Below are 24,486 nucleotides of genomic sequence, written 5' to 3'. Positions count from 1 at the left end.
GCTTACGGACTGCGCAGCAGAGGTCTCGAACCAGTCACGAATTCTGGGATATCATCCGGGTACTCACGGGAGAAAAACAATAACAAAAGTTTACACCAGTCCACGGAAATTGCTCCGCATCAGTGCCCCTTTAAGCCTGTGATCGATAGAGTGATGTATAGTTATTGCTCTCTTCAGTTGTTTGTATGAGCACCTTGGCTTCAAGTAGGCAACTTGGATGGAGTTGATGCTATGTGCTCATAAATCTACTTTGGTAGCAGCAATAATGGTGATACACAGAGTTGTGAAATTGAATGGCTTGTATTGAATGCAAGAATATTATGCCAAGCTTGCCTGGAAGCAGCTCTCAAAAACACTCAGCCAGTTTTTGTTGCTGTTTTTTCAGAGTACCAGCAGCTTGGAGTTCTTCAGTTATAACCCTCTCACAACCACAGTTATTACCCCTTCCTCATCTCAACCCAAACAACCACAACCAGTGTCATAAACTGCTAACAGATCATACTGATTTTGTCTCAGTCATCAACTTCATAATTATCACAAACACACACTTCCAGTATCTCCCAGAACACTGAAAGCCACTGATCATACTGCTACTGACATTCAACTGCTTCAGTTGACAGTGTTCTGTTAAAATTCCACCTGACTGTCCGGTCCTGATAGATTTATTTTCCCTCTGGTTTTGCTCAAATTTATATGCACTTGCATAAATTGTCCGTGTGTATCATATTTGGAAAATGTAATACTTTTGTGCTCTTCATTATCAACTGCTTGTTCAGCACATGCTGTTCTCCATTGTAGTGACATTTTTTACATAACATTTGGCTTTAAGAATTTGTTTTGAAAAGTATGAATAATCAGGTAAGTCTCAGATTTACAAACCACTTTTTTGAGAACAGTTATGTTGAAGTGTCCCTCTTCACTGGTGATGTAGATGTTTGTTGTTCTAGAACTATACAGTGTTAATCTTCACAACCAGCAAGTGCTCCATGTGTGTATGTGTACATGACTAGTTGGAATCTTGCACCTACCTCTACAGTAGAAGAGGGGGCTGGTTATTTCACCACAACCCGCACCTAACAGTACTACTTCTACCGGAGTGGGGCTGGTAATTTCACCATAACCTGCACTTATCTGTACTACCTCTACAGTAGAAGGGCTGGTAATTTCACCATAACCTGCACTTATCTGTACTACCTCTACAGTAGAAGGGCTGGTAATTTCACCATAACCTGCACTTATCTGTACTACCTCTACAGTAGAAGGGCTGGTAATTTCACCATAACCTGCACTTATCTATACTACCTCTACAGTAGAAGGGCTGGTAATTTCACCATAACCTGCACTTATCTGTACTACCTCTACAGTAGAAGGGCTGGTAATTTCACCATAACCTGCACTTACCTGTAATACCTCTACAGTAGAAGGGCTGATAATTTCACCATAACCTGCACTTACCTGTAATACCTCTAGAGTACAGAGGCTGGCTATTTCACTACAACCTGCACCTGGTTGATGCTGGTTTCAAGATAAAATCTGGTATTATAACAACTTCCGACAGCATATATAAAGATAGGCCTTTCTCTGTCCAGGTGGTCATTTTTAAACTTTCACATTTCCAGTGTTATCATTTGCTTGGTGTCATGACTACAAGATAAACTGAATATATTCTAAACATTGATGAGTGACGAATGAAAAAAAAGTGAATAAGATAGTGTAGTTAGATTCTTTGACAAACATCATTGTTCAGATGGATTCTATAGACCTGAGACATTAGTTTAAGGTATTTATGGTTTACTTTCCTGAATCTATTCTTTTGTTATCTTTCAAGAGATATCGGAAGAGACTTCCATGCTCTGCACTCACCTTCAGGAAATAAAGCATGTAGAACAACTGTTTCCTTTTGAATGTTGTTTTTCTGTAAGGTAGTAACATTGTTTTTCTTTCATTAGTTGAATCAGATATGTTTAACATGACCATCAGTAGATCTCTGCAATTTCCCCACCCATATTTGACAGGTATGCTGGAGTGAGTAAGTGAATTTGGTTTCATGCTGCTTCCAGCAATATTCCAGGAATATCATAACGGGGACACCAGAAATAGGCTTCACACTTTGTACCCATGGGGGGAATGGAACCTGTGCATTCAGTGTTACAAGTGAACCCTTTCTTTTCCCTGGCCAGGAACCATTTAACCTCTAGGCTACCCCACCTCCCGTATGTGTGAAGAAGTAGAAATCATTGATAATCGTATCAAAACAAGGAGGCCAGGGAAGACCTGTAGCTTGTATACCAGATTATGTCTCAGGCTGTTGGTAAACCAAACTGTTGCATTACTGGTGATTCACTGTTGGTGGCTTTTTGACTTTCTGGCAAAATGGATGCACAGGATTTACACCCGTGTGGTTATGAGAACTTCAAGTGAATGTTTAATGGCAACAGTTTTTTTACATGATCATCACTCAACATTTAGTAAGCAATGTAGGTGTTATGGCAGAGTTATAGTTTAAGGGCTTTCCAATGTTTTGAAGGCTGTAGTGATGAAGATGCATGCTGAGAATCAGGTAACTTTGTGTGGCATTATCTCGATGTTATGGAATGAATTCATCTTATTCCATGTTATAGTTATAGTGATGTAGAAGAATGGGGAAGATTTTAATAATCAAATAATCAACATGACACTTTAGCTTGTACATCATTTTTCAGGGTAACACGATCCTGTATTTGCAAGAGGTTAGGGCACAAGGAAGTAATGAGGACAGAGTATACCATCTATCATTCTGATTTATTTCCTTGCCATGCAGATATGCTACAGATCTGCTGTACAATTGTCTATTACCTCATGATGAAGTGAAATGAATATGGCACAGAAGGACCAGCCCGATCTGTAATGGTGGAAAACAGTACTTTACTCTGCTTCTCCCTGCAGTCCTGGTCCCGCTGCACCTCCCCTCCTCAACCTCCAAATGGCTGCCATGGTACTTCACCCCTGCAGATTTATGATGCAAGGAAACTGATAACACAACACAATTCTGACTGGAGTAGGAACAAGACAGATATTTGTGATCTCTCTGACACAGGGGAGTTTATGGTTTTCTGAATAATCTAGATGGGGGGTAAAAGAGGAAGGGAGAATGGTTTCTGCAGGAATGCAGAACCAAGCATATTCTTGAGCTTTGATATTAAAGATGTGCAAATACCTTGCAGTGTTTATCCTAGCCAGCAAATGTGTAAGGAGGAGACCTGGGGAGATACATGGCTGAATAGGGATATCTTATCATTTTCCTTGGTAAGGATTTCTGGTATATTTGATGTGATTAACTGGAGATCAACTCCAAATGTATAAGGACAAATCAGAAATGTTGTCAGTTTGATGAACAAAAGCATGAATCAACAGTGGACACTGGAACATGAAGAAAAAAGTTACAAATATTTGATAAACGCTAATGACCCTTGATCAAACAGGACTGTAATTTGTCTTCACTCAAAATGGTTCTAATTGTGAAGGTGCATTTTCTCCAACTTATGCGACTAATTTGAAACAGCAACATTAGGAAGATATACCTTAACTTAAGACAGAAGAACATGTCATGATTACAAGTATTAAACTGGTATGGCAGTTCCTAAAAGCTAAAAACTGTTATTTTTTATGATAATTTTGTTCTTGTCCAAATTGTCATTTACTGTTTTCAAGGTGAACTGATTCAGTGTTGCTGAAGGGCAGCTGATGCTGTGTGTAAAGACAGAATTCTCAGTTGTGTCACTTAACTTATTACAAAGAAAACATGCAGCTACAATACCAAAGTCTTTGATGTAAATGGATTTCTCTTGTCGTCTCTTTGTCTGGAAACTAGTTCTGAAATATTCATGGTATTGTATGTTTATATATGAATGAATAATACCAACTGGAAATTGTCCCCCACCAAGACAAAGAGTAGAATTGCATTTCAAATATCTTCAAAGGCCTCATCTCAGTTTGACAAGAACAATGTTCTTGTGCTGTGTTTTCAGTGGAGTGTTTATCAAAGCAGGAGGAGAGAGATAATAGGGCCCCTGTTGTGTGAACAGCCCTGCCTTCCACCAGCAACCTTCCAACCTCTTCCAGTTAGCTCCTGCACGATGTGTTCATCACAGCTAACGCACCAGCTTCATTTTTAAAATTTAAGGCATATTGGATAATGATGGGAGAATATTGTGGTCCAAGTGCTGTGTCCTTTTAATCAGGAGAAAGCAAACTTTTTATAACCAGTCTGTTTTTACATAAGCATGTGAGATAAGTGTCCTTTTTCTGCACTTTAATCATGTAAAAGCCTTCTGTGGTCTTGAAAGCCTGATATTAATTAGATGTTTGTGAGGTTGTTCGTAATCATCCATGAATGTACATGAGCCATCAGTATTTGAGTAGAATATCTGTCTACTCAGGTGCTCAACCAAGACAGTGTCACACTGGAACATCTGTCTGCATAGCTGCTGGAACAAGACATTGTCCCACTGGAATATCTGTACCAGTGGAATATCTGTCTAGTCAGCTGCTGGACCAAGACAATGTTCCAGTGGAATATCTGTCTACACAGCTACTGGACCAAGACAGTGTTACAGTGGAACATCTGTCTACACAACTGCAGGCCCAAGACAGTTTTAAAGTGGAACATCTGTCTTCACAGCTGCAGGACCAAGACAGTGTCCCACTTGAATATCTGTCTACTCAACTGTAAATCCAAGACAGTGTCCCTTCAGGGGAGCATATCTTTTGTGGAACATCTGTCTACACAGCTACAGCTGCAGGACCAGGGCAGTGTCCCAGTTGAACATCTGTCTACACAGCTGCAGGACCAAGACAGTGTTACAGTGGAACATCTGTCTACACAGCTGCAGGACCAGGACAGTGTCCCAGTGGAATATCTGTCTACACAGCTGCAGGACCAAGACAGTGTCCCACTTGAATATCTGTCTACTCAACTGTAAATCCAAGACAGTGTCCCTTCAGGGGAGCATATCTTTTGTTCAAGCTCAAATTTCAACATGTATTTGTGTTTTAATGATTTTCATGTTACATGTCAGGCTGCCACTTTGTATTCTGCCATAATCATTCTGATGTTTGTTCTGGACTCTGGCCAAAGAAAACAGTAAGAAGTTGGCCATGAACATCATGTACTATGTGTACTATTTCTTCACACATCTTGGAATATATGGATTACTTCTCAAATTTCATTAAATCAACTGCCTTCAATGGCCATAGTATATTTTCAGATATACTTCCATAGGCTGTATGTGTTGTTCCATGGAACATGTTCAGTGAGATGCAGGTTGGGTTAAATAGTGGATGCTCTGAGCTGTCATTGTCTTGCAGTAGGTCATTGTGACCATCTCATGACATATTTGATGCGCTGGGATCTCATGGAAATTGGGCATTTCAGCACTAAGTTTGTGTAATGTGACATTGTCATCGTTTGTGAAAGTATATTATATATGTCACGTACAGGCAGAAATGTATTAGGACCTTCATATGACCTGACATGACATGTTGCTAATGAAGGAGAGAAACACGATATGTAAATTTCCTTTGCCACACATGGCCTCATCAATTCACATTGGGCACCTTTAAAGCTCGGGAGAGAGTGTAATTCTATTATATATCCAAAATGTGTTAAACAGAATCGATTCTCCTACAGAAACTGTTGAGCACTGGCTCTATGATAGAAAGGAATGTGCATTTGAAGTTAAAGTTGAAGTAATGTCTTGGCTTTTTAGTAGACTTAAGTTCAGTGAAATAGATTGAAAGGTGAAAAGGCAATCTATCCCTAGTAATTACACTGTTTAGTGTTTGATATTAGATTCTGTTGGTAGTTCATGTGGGAAACAGGGTGCTCTTCATAACAAAAGAGTGGACATCCATAGTAAAGCTCTGTTCCTTATGTGGATCACTTCTAAGTACCATTCACTGACCTTCATTTGGTAAAGCAGAAGAATTTACGTTCTAAATCGAGTACATAATGTTTAAATGGCTGTATAACATGGTATCCTTTGGACACAGAAGTCACAGGCTGCTGCATGCAGGTGGCACCACATGTATGCACAAACACATATGCATGTCTACATGATGAGCAACATGCTTGCAGAGCCAGCATCTGTGCACCTGTATTGCACATGAGAGCTGCACAGTCATTTACATACCTTCACACTTCACCTGTATACACACCACCTTGTTTCTTATCACACAGAGTTACTATATTTAATGTTGGGTCAGTGTTAGAGACATGGTATGATGGTTAAGTGATTCACCTCTCCATGACGTGCGCTTATACACTGTCTCACATCATGTTTTCCTGATTTTCTCAATGTTTGTTTCTTAAACTATGGGTTTACTCTGGTTTTGTTTGATGGATTTACAATCAGAATATACAATCAACATTGCCAAGATGCAGTATACTCTCTTTTGCCAAATGTCACCAATTTTTTGTGGAAAAATAGGTCATACAGCATTAACATAACTGTATGAATAAATTATTGATTAAATGCATTGCACATGCAATAACTTTATATGTGTACATACCAAGGAAATGTTAATTTATGTGGCATGACAGTCCATGGAAACTGGCCTAGCAAACTAGTGATTGATGTAAGGAGCACAGATCCATGGTGTCAGTGTATGATTCTACACAGTTAGACCCTTTTATCCTCAATGGTCTACCCCAAAACAAGCATGGACTACTGGAAATAAGTTCAGGCAGAATGAGGTGAACTACATTGAGGTGTTTTCATTGTGAGGATGTTGCTGTGACTTATATAACGCCTATACTCATGGATGTGGCATTCCCAGCCTCGCTCTGCGTCTTTGTCGACATTGTCAGAACAGCAGTTTATAACCGTGTCACTGAGTTATGTGGCACTACAAAACCACATGCACTATTCAGTGTGTCCCAATTCATTTTTCATTCTGACCCTAACATAAGAATTGTGTCAGTGTTTTTGCCAGTAAGTCTTGTAAGTAGAGATGAAAGGATCTGATAGTCAGGTAGTAGAGGGGAATAACCTTGAACAATGTCAAGACTTGCTTCCATAACATTAATGTTGGGGAATGAGGAAGCACCAACCATTTGTTACATGTGGGTACCATACCGACCCTGGCCTACAGCCTGTTATGGGGAATGAGGAAGCACCAACCACTTGTTACGTGTGGGTACCATACCGACCCTGGCCTACAGCCTGTTATTGCGAACTGCTGGTCATTGAATGAAGTTTTCTTAGGACCAAGCAGTCTTCCAACTTCTTCCAGCTCTCTCACAGAACATTCTCGGTTCTTATAGCAGGCCCAAGTGAACTGCTGGTCACTGAAAAAAATTCTTCTTAGTCCAGAAAAACAGAGCATAAAAAATCATTCAGTATTTTGAACTTGCTTTACAGATCAGTCAGGTGGTGATATTGAAAATGTATCTGTTGAAGTATGGCTTGTCTATGCGGAAGTACAGGTTTCTAATGGCAATGAATCCAAATGAAGGTATAAGTACCCAGCTAACATCACATTACTGGGACAGTGTTGGCATTGTTCTGGCCTGTACAGATGGTACTATAAGACAGTATAGAGCTAGTATTGGACCAATGCATGTTTTCTGTTAATGGCCCGTTACAGGCATAACTGTACTGGGCCATATATGGACAGTTACCTGAAATACTGCACCTCAGTACACTACCAGCCCAGTACTGGTCCAGTATAGACAATGCACTTATTGGTTAGTTTGGGGTGATTATCAATGGACCATGTTGTCTGCTCCATCGAGATGGCCAAACGTCAGAATGTGACATTTTCTACATTTCTGAATGTAAATTTACTTAATGTAACTCTTAAAAAGTAACAGCATTTGTTGAGAAACACTCATGAAGACTTCATTTTCAACTAAGGCTAAGTGTTGAGCTAAATTATGAACAATAACATGCATCATGAACTTTGCTGGGACAAGGGCATTTGAAACATTCAGTATGTGTCATGTTGTTAGATGTAAAACATGTTGACATGCCTCATTCAAGAACCAAAATTCAGTATACAACCTAGTTTATCATATTCTTTGATAAACAAGTCATACTTGACAAAACATCAAAAGGATGAATTCTAAATGAAACTTTGAAAATACTTTAGCTAAAAATATATCAGGTAAATTTTAAAACTTGTGTTGAACAAGCTCATTGAGAAGGCCAATGAAAGAATAACACATCATGATTTCATCTTGTTTTATGAATTAAACTCATATGTGTTGTGTGTTTTTCATGTTCTTGTGGGTATATTTCTTTATATTTGTCAGAGTTTTGTTTGGTATCAGCTTGTTTTAAATAGTAGAAACTGTATTAAACTTAACCAAGCTAGTGCTGGCCAAACTGTGAAGGGCCAATTTGCAACCATTAGGGTTGTGTACTGGGCCAGTTCAACACTAGTGTGCAAAATTGTACAGGCTCAGTTCCAGAATGCATTAAATGGGCCAGATTTTCAGACTTTACTGGGCCAGATTTCCTGACTTACTGGGCCAGTAATGGCCCAGTTACGTGATGTTAGCAGGGTAGTCAAACTTCATTTCCAAATTGCTACAGACCAGGAGAATATGTCATCTCCTGTTGACTCTTATTTTACTCGTCTTTTGATTTTGTTTACCAATTGCCATGTTTTTGAAATTTGGTGTTAAGCAAAATGTATTCTCAGCGTCACCTTTGATCCAGTGTGGGGATGGTGAGGTAACTTAGTAGTTAAATCGTGGTTAAATGCAGCTTGTTTCACAGAAGTCCCGACATGTCCCCTCTCATCAGTTCATCTAGTCCCCTCTCATCAGTTTTGTTCTCATTGCATATTTCAGTATGATGGAAGGATAATCGGTTTGGCGGCAGACATAGATGACGGCTGGCTGTTTTGGTCAGATATCAGCTCCCGACAAAAGTCAATATATCGGTCTCGATTGGATGGAAGTGATGTAACAGTTATCCTCCGAGGTGAGTGGATGGGCCATATATTGACCTTCATCATTCGTGTTCTGGTTTAAGAAGCATCATTAACAGAATGTAACATGTAAACTCTAAAGATCAATAGTAATTATGTCTGTGTCATTGTATGTGTTGTCTTAGTATTGATAGATATAGATCTTCAGTCACCTTGCTTGTAACAAGATGTATCTAACAATATCAGGTGGTCAAACCAGCTGACCTACATTCTGCATGTCACTGAATCATGTCACCATCATGTGACAAACCCAGTGTAAAGATTTACAGTTACTGAACTAGATTTCTTTACTTCTTTTTATGGCTGGGGGCATATAGGGTTACCATCTGCGTCCATTCATTCATCGAAAACAGTGAATGTACTCTATCCACTTCTTCTCAAAAACTACTTTATGGAATTCAAAGAACTTACACATGGGCTTTCTTGGAACTCTAACGGTGTGCATCTCATATTTTGTTTCTGTATTCTATTGGGTTTTTTTGTAAGTTTAGAGACATTTGAACTTAAGTACATTTTGCAAAAACTCTCATTGTAATAGTGTAATAGGGGACAAAGGAGGGTGTACATTATTCACTTCTCCTAAGAAATTACTTTGTTTATTTTTGTCCATTTTAATGCTATTTTAACTTAGATACATTTCTCTCTGAATATAGTGTTATGTGGGATGTGTATGTTTTTCACCCCTCCTAAGAAATTACATCATGGAATTCATTTAGATTACACGTGTGCTTTGTAGGGACTCTAGAGGTGTGCATCTCATATTTTGATTTTGTATTTTGTGTATTTTTTCAATTTTAATGCTATTTGAACTTTAATACATTTTGCTGAATTTATCTCTGATAGTGCAATCGGGGATGAAGGGGGGTGTACGTTATCCTCTTCTTCTCAAAAACTATTCTGTGGAATTCATTTACATTACATGTGTGCTTTTAGGGAATCTAAACGTGTGCATCTCATATTTTGATTTTGTATTTGTATTTTTCCAATTTTAATGCCATTTGAACTTAGATAAAATCTGTTGAATTTCTCTCTGAATATAGTGTTTATAGGGGATGAAGTCTATCCACTTCTCCACAATAGCTGCTCTACAGAATTGATTTAACTTCTACATGTGTTTCATTGAGATTCTGAAGGTGTGCATCTCATACTTTGTTCATCTAGTTTTTTAATTTTGTCACTTCTACAGATGTTTGAACTTAGCTGAATTTGGTTCTATTCATCCTGTTCATATGATACAATATAGGGTGTAGTGTATCCACTTCTCCCCAGTGTCCACTGCACAAAACTTACTTAGCTTACATATTTCTATTAAGGAGACTCAAAGGTGTGCATCTCATATTTTGTTTTTGTATTTATATTTTTTTGTATGTCTAAAGACATTTGAACTTCGATAAATTTTGTGGAATTTCTCTCTGATCATGGTTAATAGGGGATTAAGTTTATCCACGTTTCCACAAAAACTGCTCAGCAGAACTGATTAAGCTTATACACGTTATTCATTGGGACTTGAAAGGTGTGCATCTCATAGTTGCATAGATGTATATGAACTTGTTTAGTAGAAATTAATCACCAGAGCACACTCAGTGTGGGGAACTGTTCCTACAGCAGCAGGGGCATCCATTTGGGAAGCATGCATCATACTACCCACTGTAATAAATGTTTATATTTTACCCAAGCGTTGTCATTAGGTGAGCACTTAACACAAGATAATTACCATGCCAACAAATATGAAATACCATAATCATGCAGTTTGACAAGTTATGAATAGTGTTCAGTGTATATCTGGACATCAGTTAATATTATGCATAATTTCATTCAAAAATGTTAACATTAAATTCAGCCAAATTGGGTGAAGCTATCAACAATGCAGCGACCACTGTAATTACTGCTATTGACACTATTTCACAGACAAAGGATGCCAGGTTTTATGTCAAATTTCAAATTTAATTGACCTCTTGTATTGATAGGTTTTAGGAAGACATGGCTTGCTGAAGAGATATGTTTTTGTGCCAAAGACTCTAACATAGTGAAGGGTAGTGCATGATAGAAGGTGAGCATCCTACTCCGGAAACTATGGTAACTGCCATTCATGCTAGCTCTCTCTCTCTCTCTGTTGGAGTCCAGCTGATACCAGGGAGCCTGTATCACTATATTTCATTGACAGTAATCCCATGAAACAGAGGTATATTTTAAATGAGATTTTTCATTTCCAAATTTTTAATTTTATAGGATTTCTTTGACAATCATTGCAGCAAGAATGGTTATTAATGAATCAGGTTTAGGCGATAGTGTCCATGCTGTGTTTTAATGTTTCCACAAGGAGGATTAGATGCTGACATAGATGATTGATGGGCAGAAAGAACAAAATTGCTGAAAATGAAAATGATGAATGTGTTTATTTCCTCCTAATGATGAAAGCACTTCAAAGACACATCGCCAATGGCTTTCTCATCGAGGATGTGATGCAAGTATCCAGTGGTTTGTGTGATAAATTATTCACCTCAATCAAGCACTTATCACTTGTCATGGTGAATAATTCATGTTGGTCAATGCTTGTCCCTGCAGCAGGCAAGCAATGAGTGACATATGTTGATGGAATAATGATGTTATCACACTATGATGAATGCTATACATGCTGGTCTGTTTCCTACTGAGATGTGTACATAATACAGTCATGTATGTTTAATGACAGATCATGACACATGTGCACTATGCTGGGGAGTGTGTTGTTACCCAGTGATGGATGGAGGACAGGGTTGTTTTGCTTACTGTGTTAGTCAGTGGGTGAGTTTTTAGTTTTACTCTGCTCCCAGCATATTTTAGCAATACACATGAGAAATGGGCTTCACACAATGTAGTCATGTAGGGAATCAAACCTGAGTGTTCTGCACTATGAGTGAACGTTTTAACCACTAGGCTACCTCATCTCTCCCCTTACCATAAAAGAATGGTCGAAAGGTTCATTATTATTGGAAGATAATTGACTGTGACAAGAGATGAATTAACATAAATGTTAAATGTTGCAAAAGATCTGCACTTAAATGTCACTATGTGAAATATTTCAGGCTTATCCCACTATTTAGCTACAGTAAATGTACAGTTATTTTCAATTTCAGTATAATTAGATTTATCGATTCACTGAAATTGCAGTAGTGAATTAAAGAACACATGGTCTGTTTATCATTTGTTATTGTTTTTACTTGTAAACAAAGGTGTGTATATGAGAAACTGCAGTGATGATATCAGTGATGAAGACTGTGGTTGTAGTAGAGGCAGTCTGCTTCACACCACATCCAGTGTTTACTGCATCTGTTATCTGTATTTATTGAATGTCACAGCAGCAGATCTCCAGTCTCATTCTTCCAGGCTTGGTTTATAGGGAGAGTGATATTGTTTCTGCAGTAAAGCAACAAGTGTTGGGAAAAGGATCTTTGAGAAGACAAGATTTATTACAGACACTCTGGAGACCAAGCTCACCAACTTTCACTGATAGCCATGACTGTAATCAAGGTTAATGTCCTCTGATGAAAGGTAGAGGCCTCATTGAATGCCGATTGAATTGCAACCAGCCGAGGTTCCATGGTTCCTTGAATTGGTAACTCCAAGACATCTGGTGTTCCTGCAGGTTTATGCCAGTCTGATGCTGCCAGTCATAGTAATGACCTTCCGACCTCTGGCCAGACCTGTGCTATCAGGGCTGGTACAGGAGTATTAGGAGGGGAAGGATGCAGGAGAACACAAGCCAAGCTGGCCATGTTCAGCTGTCTCCCAACTTATGTGGTTATGTTGCTCCATGCTTCTTATCAACTAACCCAGTAATGCCAGCCAGCAGATGTATGTTTGTAACATTTCGGAAGAGAAGAAACATTAAGTGTTATTACTTGAACGTGCTAATGTAAACTAGAAGCCCATGTTTAAAGAGAAGGGTAAAACTGAGTGAATTGCACAGATGTTGTTGGATCTTTTCATGAAATTTCAGATTCCTATGGTTCTGTATTGGTAAATTTTAAGTACTGGCAAGAAATATAATTATTCCCCTGAACACATTTTGCAGGGGGTATTAAATTCCTCTCGTCACCTTCACCCTTCACCGTTCACCTTCATAATTTAGAGACAAAAACTTTAAAACTGTTCACTATTTCTTCACTAAACTTGGCTCATAGATAGATCTAGTGATGTACTGGTGGATTTTTGGTAGGAATTCTGAGTAAAACAATACTGGTGTTTCCATGGCAACGAGTTCGCCTTTGAGTGAATTTGGTGGGTGTGCTCTTTTCTGGACCAGAACTTCAAAACCATTCTCTTTCTTCACCAAACTTGGCACGTAGATAGATCTTGCATACTGGTGCCTTTTGTTACTTTTGGATTTCTGAATAAAATATATTTCTGCATTTCCACAGCCACAAGTTTAACTGTGTCTGAATTAGGTGGTAGTGTTCTTTTCTGGAGCAGAACTGTGAAACCTTACACTATTTCTTCATGAAAAATTAAAACAAAGATTACTACTGGTGCCTTTCGGTAGTTTTGGAATTCTGAATAAAATATGTTTCTGCATTTCCATGTCAACATGACTGAAATTGGTGGATGTGGTCTTTTCCTTAGCAGAACTATAAAACTGTTGACTATTTTTAAACCAAACTTGGCAAATGGATAGGTCTGGTAGTGAGCTGGTACCTTTTAGTTTTGGAATTCTGAATGAAATATTTTTGGTGTTTCCATGGCAACAAATTTGGCTCCAACTGAAATTGGTAGTAGTGCTCCTTTCTGGAGCAGAACTTAAAAACCTTTTAAATATTTCCTTTCCACTTTGCTATATACACACCGAAACATTTGACATCATCATAACTAGTACACATATACATGAAGAGTAGTTTGTAGGGAATATTGATGATTTTGTCTCCTTGTCAAAAGTTGTAATGAACACCAGTTTGACAGTAGTCCCCTTAGTGTGACCCATGAGTGATGCCTGAATAACAGTAGCTCATTAGAAAACACCTAGAAAAGCCTTTTCAAATTGCAAAAACTTATAAAGTTATACTTGGTAATGGGATGGAATTCATTACGAAAAGAACATCAATATTTCAATGGAACTGCATAGTGTGAATTTTTAATATCAATGCAAGCCTGGTAGCTTTAATATTGTATCTATCTACGTGTATCTAACTTGGTAATAAGAAATATTAAGTAATAGCAGTATGGGGAACAAGCCAGATTTCAATGGACCAGAGAAAATATTGTCACGCCATTTGTTAAAGAATCTTACAGATTTACCATGAACTACAAAGGGTTTATTTCTGTCAGTATCACATCCTGATTACAAAGATTTGTCCAGGCATTGCATATTAAATGCTTAAAGTAGATGATTACAACATATGTATCTCTTGATGTATAGTTTTGATTAGTCACCTGTTCCATCCCTTTGCAATGAGGCTTTGTGTTGACAGATGCATTTATTTACTTTTCAAACAAGATTGTTTTCTTTTGAAGCTCTGAGAGAGGGGTTTTCCTTGTAGTCAGTGTGTTGATATAAGATGCACTAGCTGATATCATTACACCAGTGTGTTTTCGTGCAGAGCAGGGGGTACATACTATCTGTCCCAGCTCACTGATGTAAGCAAGTGCACAGACTCTTATCACTGAAGACTGGGACCGTAAACTGTACCAGATATGTAAAATTAGGTAACTCTCTGTGATAAGATTTTAGGCCAGGATGTCATGGAAGAACTTTGCACAGTGGCCTCGGTGCTGTAGATGAGGGTTATGAGGAAAGGAAGAAGAAATGGGTGTGATATATGGGTTATCATGGGACAGGGTTCAGTGAACAAGGGATCCATAGGATTCAGAAGTCAAAAGTATGGGATAAATGAATGACTGATATTTGGCACTCTGTCTCCATAGATGGGGTAAGATCATGTACCAGCTGAGGGAAGGTGTAAGTAATGTAACAATTAGGATATTCAGTAATCAGAAGAAATGGTTATTGGAGGGACATATGTATAGGATTCAGTCATCATAGAAAGAGTTAAATAATGAAGGACATATAAGATAGAAGTGGAAAGGAGGGATAAATATTGAGGGTTCCATAGATTCAGTAGCCAGAGGAAAGGGTTAAACAATGAGGGATATGCAGGACTCACTGATGTGAGGAAAGGGTTAAACAATGAGGGATATGCAGGACTCACTGATGTGAGGAAAGGGTTAAACAATGAGCGATATGCAGGACTCACTGATGTGAGGAAAGGGTTAAACAATGAGGGAAACAATGAGGGATATGCAGGACTCACTGATGTGAGGAAAGGGTTAAACAATGAGGGATATGCAGGACTTACTGATGTGAGGAAAGGGTTAAACAATGAGGGATATGCAGGACTCACTGATGTGAGGAAAGGGTTAAACAATGAGGGATATGCAGGACTCACTGATGTGAGGAAAGGGTTAAACAATGAGGGATATGCAGGACTTACTGATGTGAGGAAAGGGTGAAATGAGGAGTGGAAATACGGGATTCAAGACTAGATGAAAGGGTCAAACAATAAGGAATACATACATAAGATTCAATAATCAGTGGAAAGGTAAAATTAAGGATTTATGTTTCAGCAGTTGAAGGAGGGTTAAATAATCAGGGATATAAAGGTTTCAGTAGTCATTGGAAAGGGTTAAACAATAAATTATATAGAAGATTTGATAGCAGGAAGAATGAGTTAAATAAAGAGCTTTGTATAGGTTGAAATGATTAGGGAATTTCTGATAGTGAGCAGTATGTAAGATTCAGGAATTGTAGGAAAGGATTCAACAATGAAGGATGTATTGGCCATTGGATAATGTGAGGTGAGAAGTTGGTGTTGATCTTGCATCTAAAGATGAGGCATGTCATGCATGGGAAGGATGTGTCCTGCCATGATGAGTTAGAGATACTGTCAGATGTTTCCTGAGAGGAGCCATAATTGAAGCTACTCTCAGGTGGGCGTGAGGTCAGTAGGTGCCACACTAGATATGGAGGGAACAAGGCCTGTGTCATGCTGGATGAGGTAGTTACTGCTGTACTACTGAGAGATCACACACAGGCTGGAGTAATGCACTCTACAACTGCAGGACTGTCATCAACCATTAAACACACAAATACAAGCATCTAAACACATCTGTACTTAGCAAACCTAACACGTTAGAAATCTGCCGTATTTTGTTGTATTTAGTGAGACTTTATGAAAAGCGCACACCCTATTGTTAGGTACAGCTGTTAGGGATAATTGCTGTTCTATATCTTCTTAGGAAAAAAACTTCATCACATAGCTACAGTTGAACAAACAAGGACTGTCAGATTTGGCGACTGAAATGTGAGATTTGTGCTAAAACACCACCAGACAAAATGAGATAAGAGTTTCAGTGTGATTTACTGAGTATTTGTCATTGTTTTATATGAAGAGATAAGATCGGTGTATGTAATCTTCTCATAAAGAAACCCACTAACAGCTGTCACCTGGCCAGACATTTCCTCTACTGCTGGTTTCTTTTGAAAATAACCAGTAATGTCACTGCAAATAATTATACCTGGAATGAGAAGATATTGTATATGTACTATTATCTTACTAGGAATAGTATGTTCATATTTTTTAGATGAAATATTTGAAGCACACATAGTCATAAGAATAAATGTGGTTTGTTGCGATGATGGTTTCAACTGTGAACACGCCGCAAAAACATTCATTTGTGTAATTATATGACTTTTACCAGTCAATGTATAGCCTGTGTAATATGTGGAACCATCGATCCTCAGACAACCGAAGTTGACTTTAATAGTCAGTGACTTCAAACTGGTAATGTTTTTTGTAAATAAAGGACAGTTTAAAAATAATCTTGCAAAAAAAATATATCAACGATATTAAATGAAATCTTGAAAAAATGATATATGATTGATTCCAAGTATACTCTGTTGAAACCTTGTCTGTATGACAACTGCAGTGTGTTTTTTCCAGGACATTGTGTGTCATGTGATCTTTCACAACGATTTCACAGTCCATCGTCTTTTGGCCATTGCTGGAAAATCCATTTGTTGAAATTCAGTTCTTTCAGCAAAACTAATTTAGGACAAAATGGCATCAATATTAGCCTGTCTGGGTCAAGAAAATGTGGTAATGTTTGTTAAATTTTTTTTAGGACATAACAAGGTTATTCCCAGAACCAAAAGCAGGTGTCTTGGAAATGTAGGTTGGAATGGGCAGTGCTATATCATACGTCTTGTTTCTGATAATCTGATGTAATCACACAGTGGAAGACAGGCTGATGCCCTCATCTCAGACCATTGTTAGTTCCATAGATACCAAAATAAATGCAGAAGAATCCTTGGTGCCATCTAACGAGGCATCAGTAGAGCACTCTTCAGGAGAGGAGGTCTCCAAATGCCGGAGAAATGTAGAAATGAATGTTGTTTGATTTTGGAGTAGGCACTGAATGTCAGACGTTATCACCACTGAAGTTGGGGAAACTTATGAACTTTTGTCATTTGTATGGTTAAACTTTTGTGAAAGAAACTACATATTTCTAACATATTTGAGGCTAGGTAAATCCTTATCGTTATAGTAAACTGTTATATGTATCACGGAAGTGGTGTAAACCGGTCTTATTATCACTGACTGGGCAAAGCAGTATTGTAACCCTGCTTGAAGTATTCCCTTGAATGTGTACAGGTCTATGTAATGTTATCATAAGACTTTATTTCCGTATTTCACAGCAGTTGAGTTTATAGTGGACAAGATTGCTAGGATACAACACTGCACTGGAAAGTGGTCTTAATGGAGATAAACTACTAACACAGACATCCATCACCTGGACAGTTATATACTGACTTCTTGTTGTGTAACATGATATGTGGATTACTCATAAGAAACCAATGGCCTTTGCCTCCAAAAGTTGACTGAATATAGACAACTTGTTGTGGAAGATCCTGCTATATAGAGCAACAGTTTGTGCATCCTCAAGGTGCCAAATTATAGAAACAGTTCGAGACCAAACATCTGACTAAATAAAAGTTTAAAGGTTCATGAATATAGAAACAACTTGATGCCAAAGAATTTTAGCTAAGGATATTTACTCACTCACTCACTCACTCACTCACTCACTCACTCACTCACTCACTCCATTTAGAGTGCAAGATGCACAGGTCTGTTTCCCTTGCTTAACATCAAATATAGTGGAAGAGGCAATTTCAGTTTACTGGTATGTCCACCTTATGTGATATTTTTGCAGCAATTTATATTGCTGTGAAATCAAGTGCTGCTGTGTTTAATTTGTGAAAATTACTATTTTCACTTAGAACTCTCTAGCATGAGGAAATCATTCTGTTAATTAAGTTATCATAGTCTTGGTACTTGTGACACAGACTTGGCAGTTTAAACTTTTGGTTCGTTGTTGATGCAGAATGTGATATGGCTTGAAAGAAGTCAGTCCGCCTCCTTGATTCAGCTCATATGCAAAGGCCATGTGTCAACAATGTGGGTGATTTAGCCGTGTGAAAAATTTGACTTTATGAGCATTTGGAGAGGATGTCTGACATTTTTTGAGTGAGGAGCCCCAGTGACTCCCCATGAACAACATGCTGCTTGAAAGAAGATCAATTTCTGATGAGTCGGATAAGGAGGGGTCACAGGGTCGCTGATTGACGGTAGGGAAATTGATTACATTAATCATCTCCACTACACTACATGAGCAATATGCACAGTGGATTTCAACTTGACAGGTGTCGTATGGAAATTTACGTAATAGAGTAATGGATAGACGTATGATTGATATGGGCTCAGTATTGGGGTTAGGAAATGATTAAATCTTTCATCAGGGGGCCATAGAGTGGTGATAGTTCTCATAATGTCAGTTCAGCATAACAGTACATTTTAGGACCATGTAAATGAAGGGTTTTCTGTTCTCTAGGATTATTGAAACTCACAACAAAGCAGCATTATAGTGACAGTATTTATGGTGATATATATTAAGACAGGCTATATGTTGCAAGTGGTGAAATCTCTTCATGAGAGTGGGAATATTTTGACCCAGCTAGGTGTGAGAGTGGATTGTTCAGGTTCAGTAACTGACCAGCAGGGACAGGACAACCCACTGTACAATCAGTGGTAGACATTACATTGAGGAAGAACTGACACAGTCGTACATGTCTTTTAATCTGTTTTACAAAACACAAAATTTAAGTTGTGGGGTTATTTTCTGTTTAAGGATAAGGAAGCAGCCATTGTCTTCTAATATATTTTCTTACCTGGCGACATTAAAGCCAACTGATGACTGGTATCTATTGTTTGTTTCTTCTAGGGTGTTGCCATTAGAAACATAGCATTGACTGAGTGTTAAAGGATGATGTAATTTTTAAGTGAATTACTGAAACTGGGTTTAAGCTATTAACTAGTCTCTCATAGGACACTTGCCTTTGATGGCAGTTTTCCCTTCAATACTTGAAGTTTGGGATACTGTCTGAAAATGTTTTGTTTGGAACAGAGGTAGTGCATCCATGATTAAAGAACAATGAATCACAGTGAAATACTCATTGAATCACATTGAAATGGTTCTCTTGGCACACAAAATACCAACTTTGTCTCCAGGAAGCAGCACTCAGTGGTGTAGCTGCCAATGCGACTACATTCTTTTGCTTTTATTAAAAAGCAGTAAACTGTATAATGCACATGAATGTTGACACATACTTTGTGACAAAGAGTGGTGTGCACGTACATACACACACAGTAGTATAACCCCTATAACCATGCATGCACTACATCAGTAGCAGCGTGAACACCTGCTATCATCTGCTGTTTACTACAATTTAAAACACACAATATTTACATTCCACTACTTGTAAGTCATTGTCTTCATATTGTAAACTGGTTAAGAATCTTATAACTAGGCCCAGCCATGTCGACATTAAGCCTTTCCTGTTTGTAACATTTCCGTCTGTACTCAAATGTCCACGGGTGTACTGAGTTGAGGTAGAAGTATGTTGTGTCAAAGAGTTGGGACCTAAACAAACATGTTATTAAAGAAAATTCTAACATTACAGTTCGTTCACAGTCATCTGAAACACAGGGGAAGTAATTCAGTTTGACCACAGACCTAGCCATGTGTTTAGAGTCTACATTTATTTGAGAGAACTGTGATGTGAGGTGTGACATGATATTAGTGAGTTACAACATGTCCTTCATGATATTCCAGTAGATTCTGTCCAAGCAGAATATCCATACAGAAAGATACCCTATGATTAATTGCTGTCTTTGGGAAGTTCCTTCAGACATTAGTGTCAGAAGATACATAACACTCAAAGTCATAAAGTTAATACCTCCTATCATCAGTTCCTTGAACTGCACATTAGTACATGCAGCTATCTTCCTAAGCTTTTGAATTATTTTGTACAGATCCTGCCACTGGTTGTTTTGATTTCTGTCTTAAGTGAGAGCAGATGCAGCCAGGTGTTCAAACAAACACCTCACAACTGGAAAATTTCAGATCATCAAACTGGCCAAAGGCATATATTTAAGAGCTTCTTCTTTATTATATGTCACAACCTTTCTTGTTTATTCCTTGGCCCTGAGTCAGTTCACTTGACAAAGGGACAAGGGATTGCCCAGAAACGTTGTGACATACGATAAATAAGTTGTCATCCATAATAGTTGCCTTTTACTTCTAAATGCCTCTGAAGAACCTCATCACACTGGTCGTTTTCAGCTTCAATATGAGACTACTCAGATAGCTCTAGGGTCCCAATGATGGAGTTTTAGTTCTCGGGGTATCTGAGCTTGGTCTGTACTGACATGTTTCTGCTATTTTGACATTGCAAAGCAGACCATTGCTTAAACTGACGCAATACTCAGTTTGATTAACCTTAAAATGATATCACCTTGTGTATGCTGCAGATGTTGAGGAATGTAATGGGCTGTCTGTGGACTGGCTGTCAAATCATGTCTACTGGACTGATGCACAGAAGCAAACCATAGAAGTTGCCAACTATGATGGAAGCGGTCGTCGGATTTTGATTGGCTTTGGCCTGGACAAACCACGTGGGATTGTTGTGGACCCGGTGTATGGGTAAGTATTGTTTGGTGTTGCCTTGCATTCTCATACCCTTTGTAAGTGGATGTTTAAGGATGTCAGCTTTGGGACACCATAAGCCAGAATGCAGCTTGAACAATATCAAAGTTTCAGTTGAAGTTTACAAAGGAATTGCTCCCCTGACCTCGACCAAGCTTGTTTCCTGTGCACCTGTTTCTTTTTGTGTTGTTTCTTTTTTTGCTGTCATTTAAAGAGGGAAGTCTAGATTAGTGTCTAAGGATCTCATTGATTATATGTGAAATGAAATGGTCATATAATGTATTAGTTATTACTTAAGAGACTTGTGTATGTCTTCCTTTGCCATGAAGCTGCTTGATGAGAAATGTATTGTAGCTCACATTATGATGTTTATACTCACTACATTTATCCAAAATGACTGCTTACCATTTTCTGTTGTGTTGGCAAGGTGAGCTATAGTCCCCCAGATTTAATATTTATGTCAATAATATCTTTATGTATCCATTGTTTGCATTTACCTACTATATGATGTACTTTCACCCATTAGACCTGCAAACATTGTACAGATACATCAACATCTCCTGTCATTCAGTGTGTTCCAAACACTAAAATATTCATAAATTTGCATACTAATATTAATCTCAGTTATGCTAAGCTTTCAACCCCAATGCAGATGTAAAGAATTGGTCCAGTGCTTTCACATTTTAGTCCCTGAACCTCAAAAAGTCTTTGCTCAAACCAGACTGCTTTGATGTCATGAAAATTTGCCATGTGATCAATATTTTCATGCAGCACCCTCACGCAAGATGACATTCTGCTGTCTGGTGGAATATTCTGACTGCTTTTGATATTTATTCATGAACCGACTTCTTTGATGGTATTGTTTTTAAGCAAGGTTTCAATATCCAAAGAGGCCATTGTTTTGTCCAAGGCTGATGACTTGGTTGCCTGTGGGTAATGAACCAAGGACTGACTATATGGCCAGCTGGGGAACATGGTCACATTCAGTCCAGTGATTTGTGTAAGGATTTCTGATATGGTATTGGCTACAGTACATCTGGTACTGACAAAAGTTGTACTATGAAACTCTAGGGTATATATAGCTCCAAGTTCCTGCTTGTCCAAATGTCAGTTTGATAGGGCATTATAAACAGTCAAAAGAATGTCATTACTGAAATGTTGCATTTATTGAGTATAACGAATATTCCCAGTAGAATCATTAGGTCGACTAATAGAGCATAAAGCCTTTATGGTCTGGGATGTTGCAGAATTGGAGACTTAATAATGAGGGTGCAGAATTGACCAGTCCCTCTGTGCTTTAGTATTTTGCTGTGACAGTTTTATTTGGTTGTTGGGGTTTGACCATGTGTAGAATTACTATCAGACTAACATCTAGTCACTGAAATAAATGGTATTTTATATATTTTATGATAAAAATACAGTTCCTAAATAATAAAAATAAAATATAATGAAAAGGAGCTTTCTTGTGGAAATCTAGACCTGCCACATATTCTAGACTTGCATGAGGCTGTCATGGGTGAATTTATTACAAAGTCTTGATGACAGACTAGAGATCTGTGGTATGTGCGTGTGACTGTTTGGCTATGGTTTATTGGTTGGAATGTGAATGTGTGTAGTTTGTGATAGTCTGTAGATCTGTTAAACATTAATGCTGCACTATTGCAGACTCTTAGACTTATGCTTAGTCCCTGAATGTATATAATTTTTGATAGTTACAAATAAACCCATTTGAACCCATTAAACCCAAGAATCCCCAGTGAGTTGGGAGATGAACCATGGGAACCTAGACTTGCTTTATTTGAGGCCTTTGCATTGCAGGGAGGGCTAGGCACAAATGAAAATAATCTGTTTGAGGGACTGTGAGACAGACTACAGACCATCACAACCTGGGATAGCCTCCAGTCTCTGTGACATCCTTTCCCAGTATCAGATTCCACATGTAATGTCACTCTTTGCAGGATTCTTCCAGATAGCAGGTAGAATTTATGGTCCAAATTTGAAAGACTGACAATCACTTTACTGATTTTTCATGTCTATTGAAACTAACAGTCACTTTGTGTTAACATCATCAATATCACTTGAAGATGAAAGAGACATGGGCAGGTCGAGGCAACACAGATATCGAGGCAACACAGATATCGATAGTCGTTCTGCCAAGACAATATTTTGATAAGCACAGTGGCATGTAGATTGCAGTGCCATTTGCAAGGTTAATGGTGTTGATTTCTCGGTGGGGGGTCACATGAAATAGAAGATTTAAATCAATTCTTGTCTGTATAAAAGGAAATTGATTTCATAGGTTTGGTATCACAGTCTCAATAATTCATGTGGATGTCATTTCAGGACAATTTATGATATTGCATTGATTTGTGGCTTGAGTGCCATATCACATGTGAAAAATAGTTGAAAATGGACAATGAGCGTCTAATGAGCTGGAATTTGATATGCTGGTAGGCTACAATGAGTATCTTTATGATGCTTTGATAGGCATATTTGTGTATAGGGTGTGAAGACAAATTGCTATTAAAATTGCTTTATACACCTGAACAGCTATGGCACTACAGATGAAACAGGAAGTTTACGAACATTACTAATGAGCATTTATCTAATCTATGGAAAAAATCTATGGAAATCTATTGAGTATCTTGAAAAACTTAGGTTGTGGCCGAATATGTAACAATTTGGAAAGCCTTCTCCACAGAAATATGTTACAGTGTAGCACTTCATCAAGCACAACATGTACTATCAATATTGCTAAAAGCACTGTAAAACCATACACATTCACTCACTCACTCACTCACTCACTCACTCACTCACTCACTCACTCACTCAAGCATTAGGAGTATCTCATATTTCTAACCAGGGTAAATGAACCAGAACATTTGCCAAAAAGGAGAAAGTTTGAACCAAACAACAAGTCTTATATGAACGTGCTCAAACTGTCTGGTTGTGATCTGCAATGCATGAATATGACAAATGTGGCCTTAGATTTCACATCTGAGGACTAACACTAACAGATAACACTTGTTGTCTTGTTGTCTCTGTAGAATCTAAACAATTATTGTGATTGGGGTCATGTTTATCTTCAGAGATGCATTATTAATGTAGGGATGATCTCATGGGGAATGTCTCTTCCTGCTGTGTTTGCAGTGGACAAACATCATCATCACCTGTTTCCATGGTAACTGAATCATGATTCAGTGATGCCCAAGAACAAAAGAACTTAAAGTCAATCTCATCAATTAGAAAAGTGATGGTTAATCAATGTCATTTCAGATCATATAATAATTTGAAAAATATGACATTAGTGGAGTTCAGGTGAGGAAAATCTTTGAATTTACCCTTGTTCCAGCTTGGATGAAATATATTTGGTAAACAATTGCCTTTCTAGGAAAAATATTTTATTTTCATTTCCAACTTTGATTGATTTCTATG

General features: G+C 38.1%; 1 protein-coding gene across 1 annotated transcript in view; it reads left to right on the top strand.

Moving 5' to 3' along the window:
• The window catches only part of LOC137257597 (uncharacterized), a 106,246-nt gene that overhangs the window by 21,962 nt on the left and 59,798 nt on the right, over positions 1-24,486 (top strand). Inside the window, exons 3-4 of the mRNA XM_067794915.1 lie at positions 8,837-8,969; positions 20,877-21,048. Of these exons, the coding sequence (XP_067651016.1) occupies positions 8,837-8,969; positions 20,877-21,048 (305 nt within the window). The remainder of the gene's footprint in view (positions 1-8,836; positions 8,970-20,876; positions 21,049-24,486) is intronic.

Source organism: Haliotis asinina, chromosome 12 (assembly GCF_037392515.1).
Source record: "Haliotis asinina isolate JCU_RB_2024 chromosome 12, JCU_Hal_asi_v2, whole genome shotgun sequence".
Classification (NCBI taxonomy): domain Eukaryota; kingdom Metazoa; phylum Mollusca; class Gastropoda; order Lepetellida; family Haliotidae; genus Haliotis; species Haliotis asinina.
Note: the sequence above shows the minus strand (reverse complement) of the source record. Positions and strands in the feature narration are given on the sequence as shown.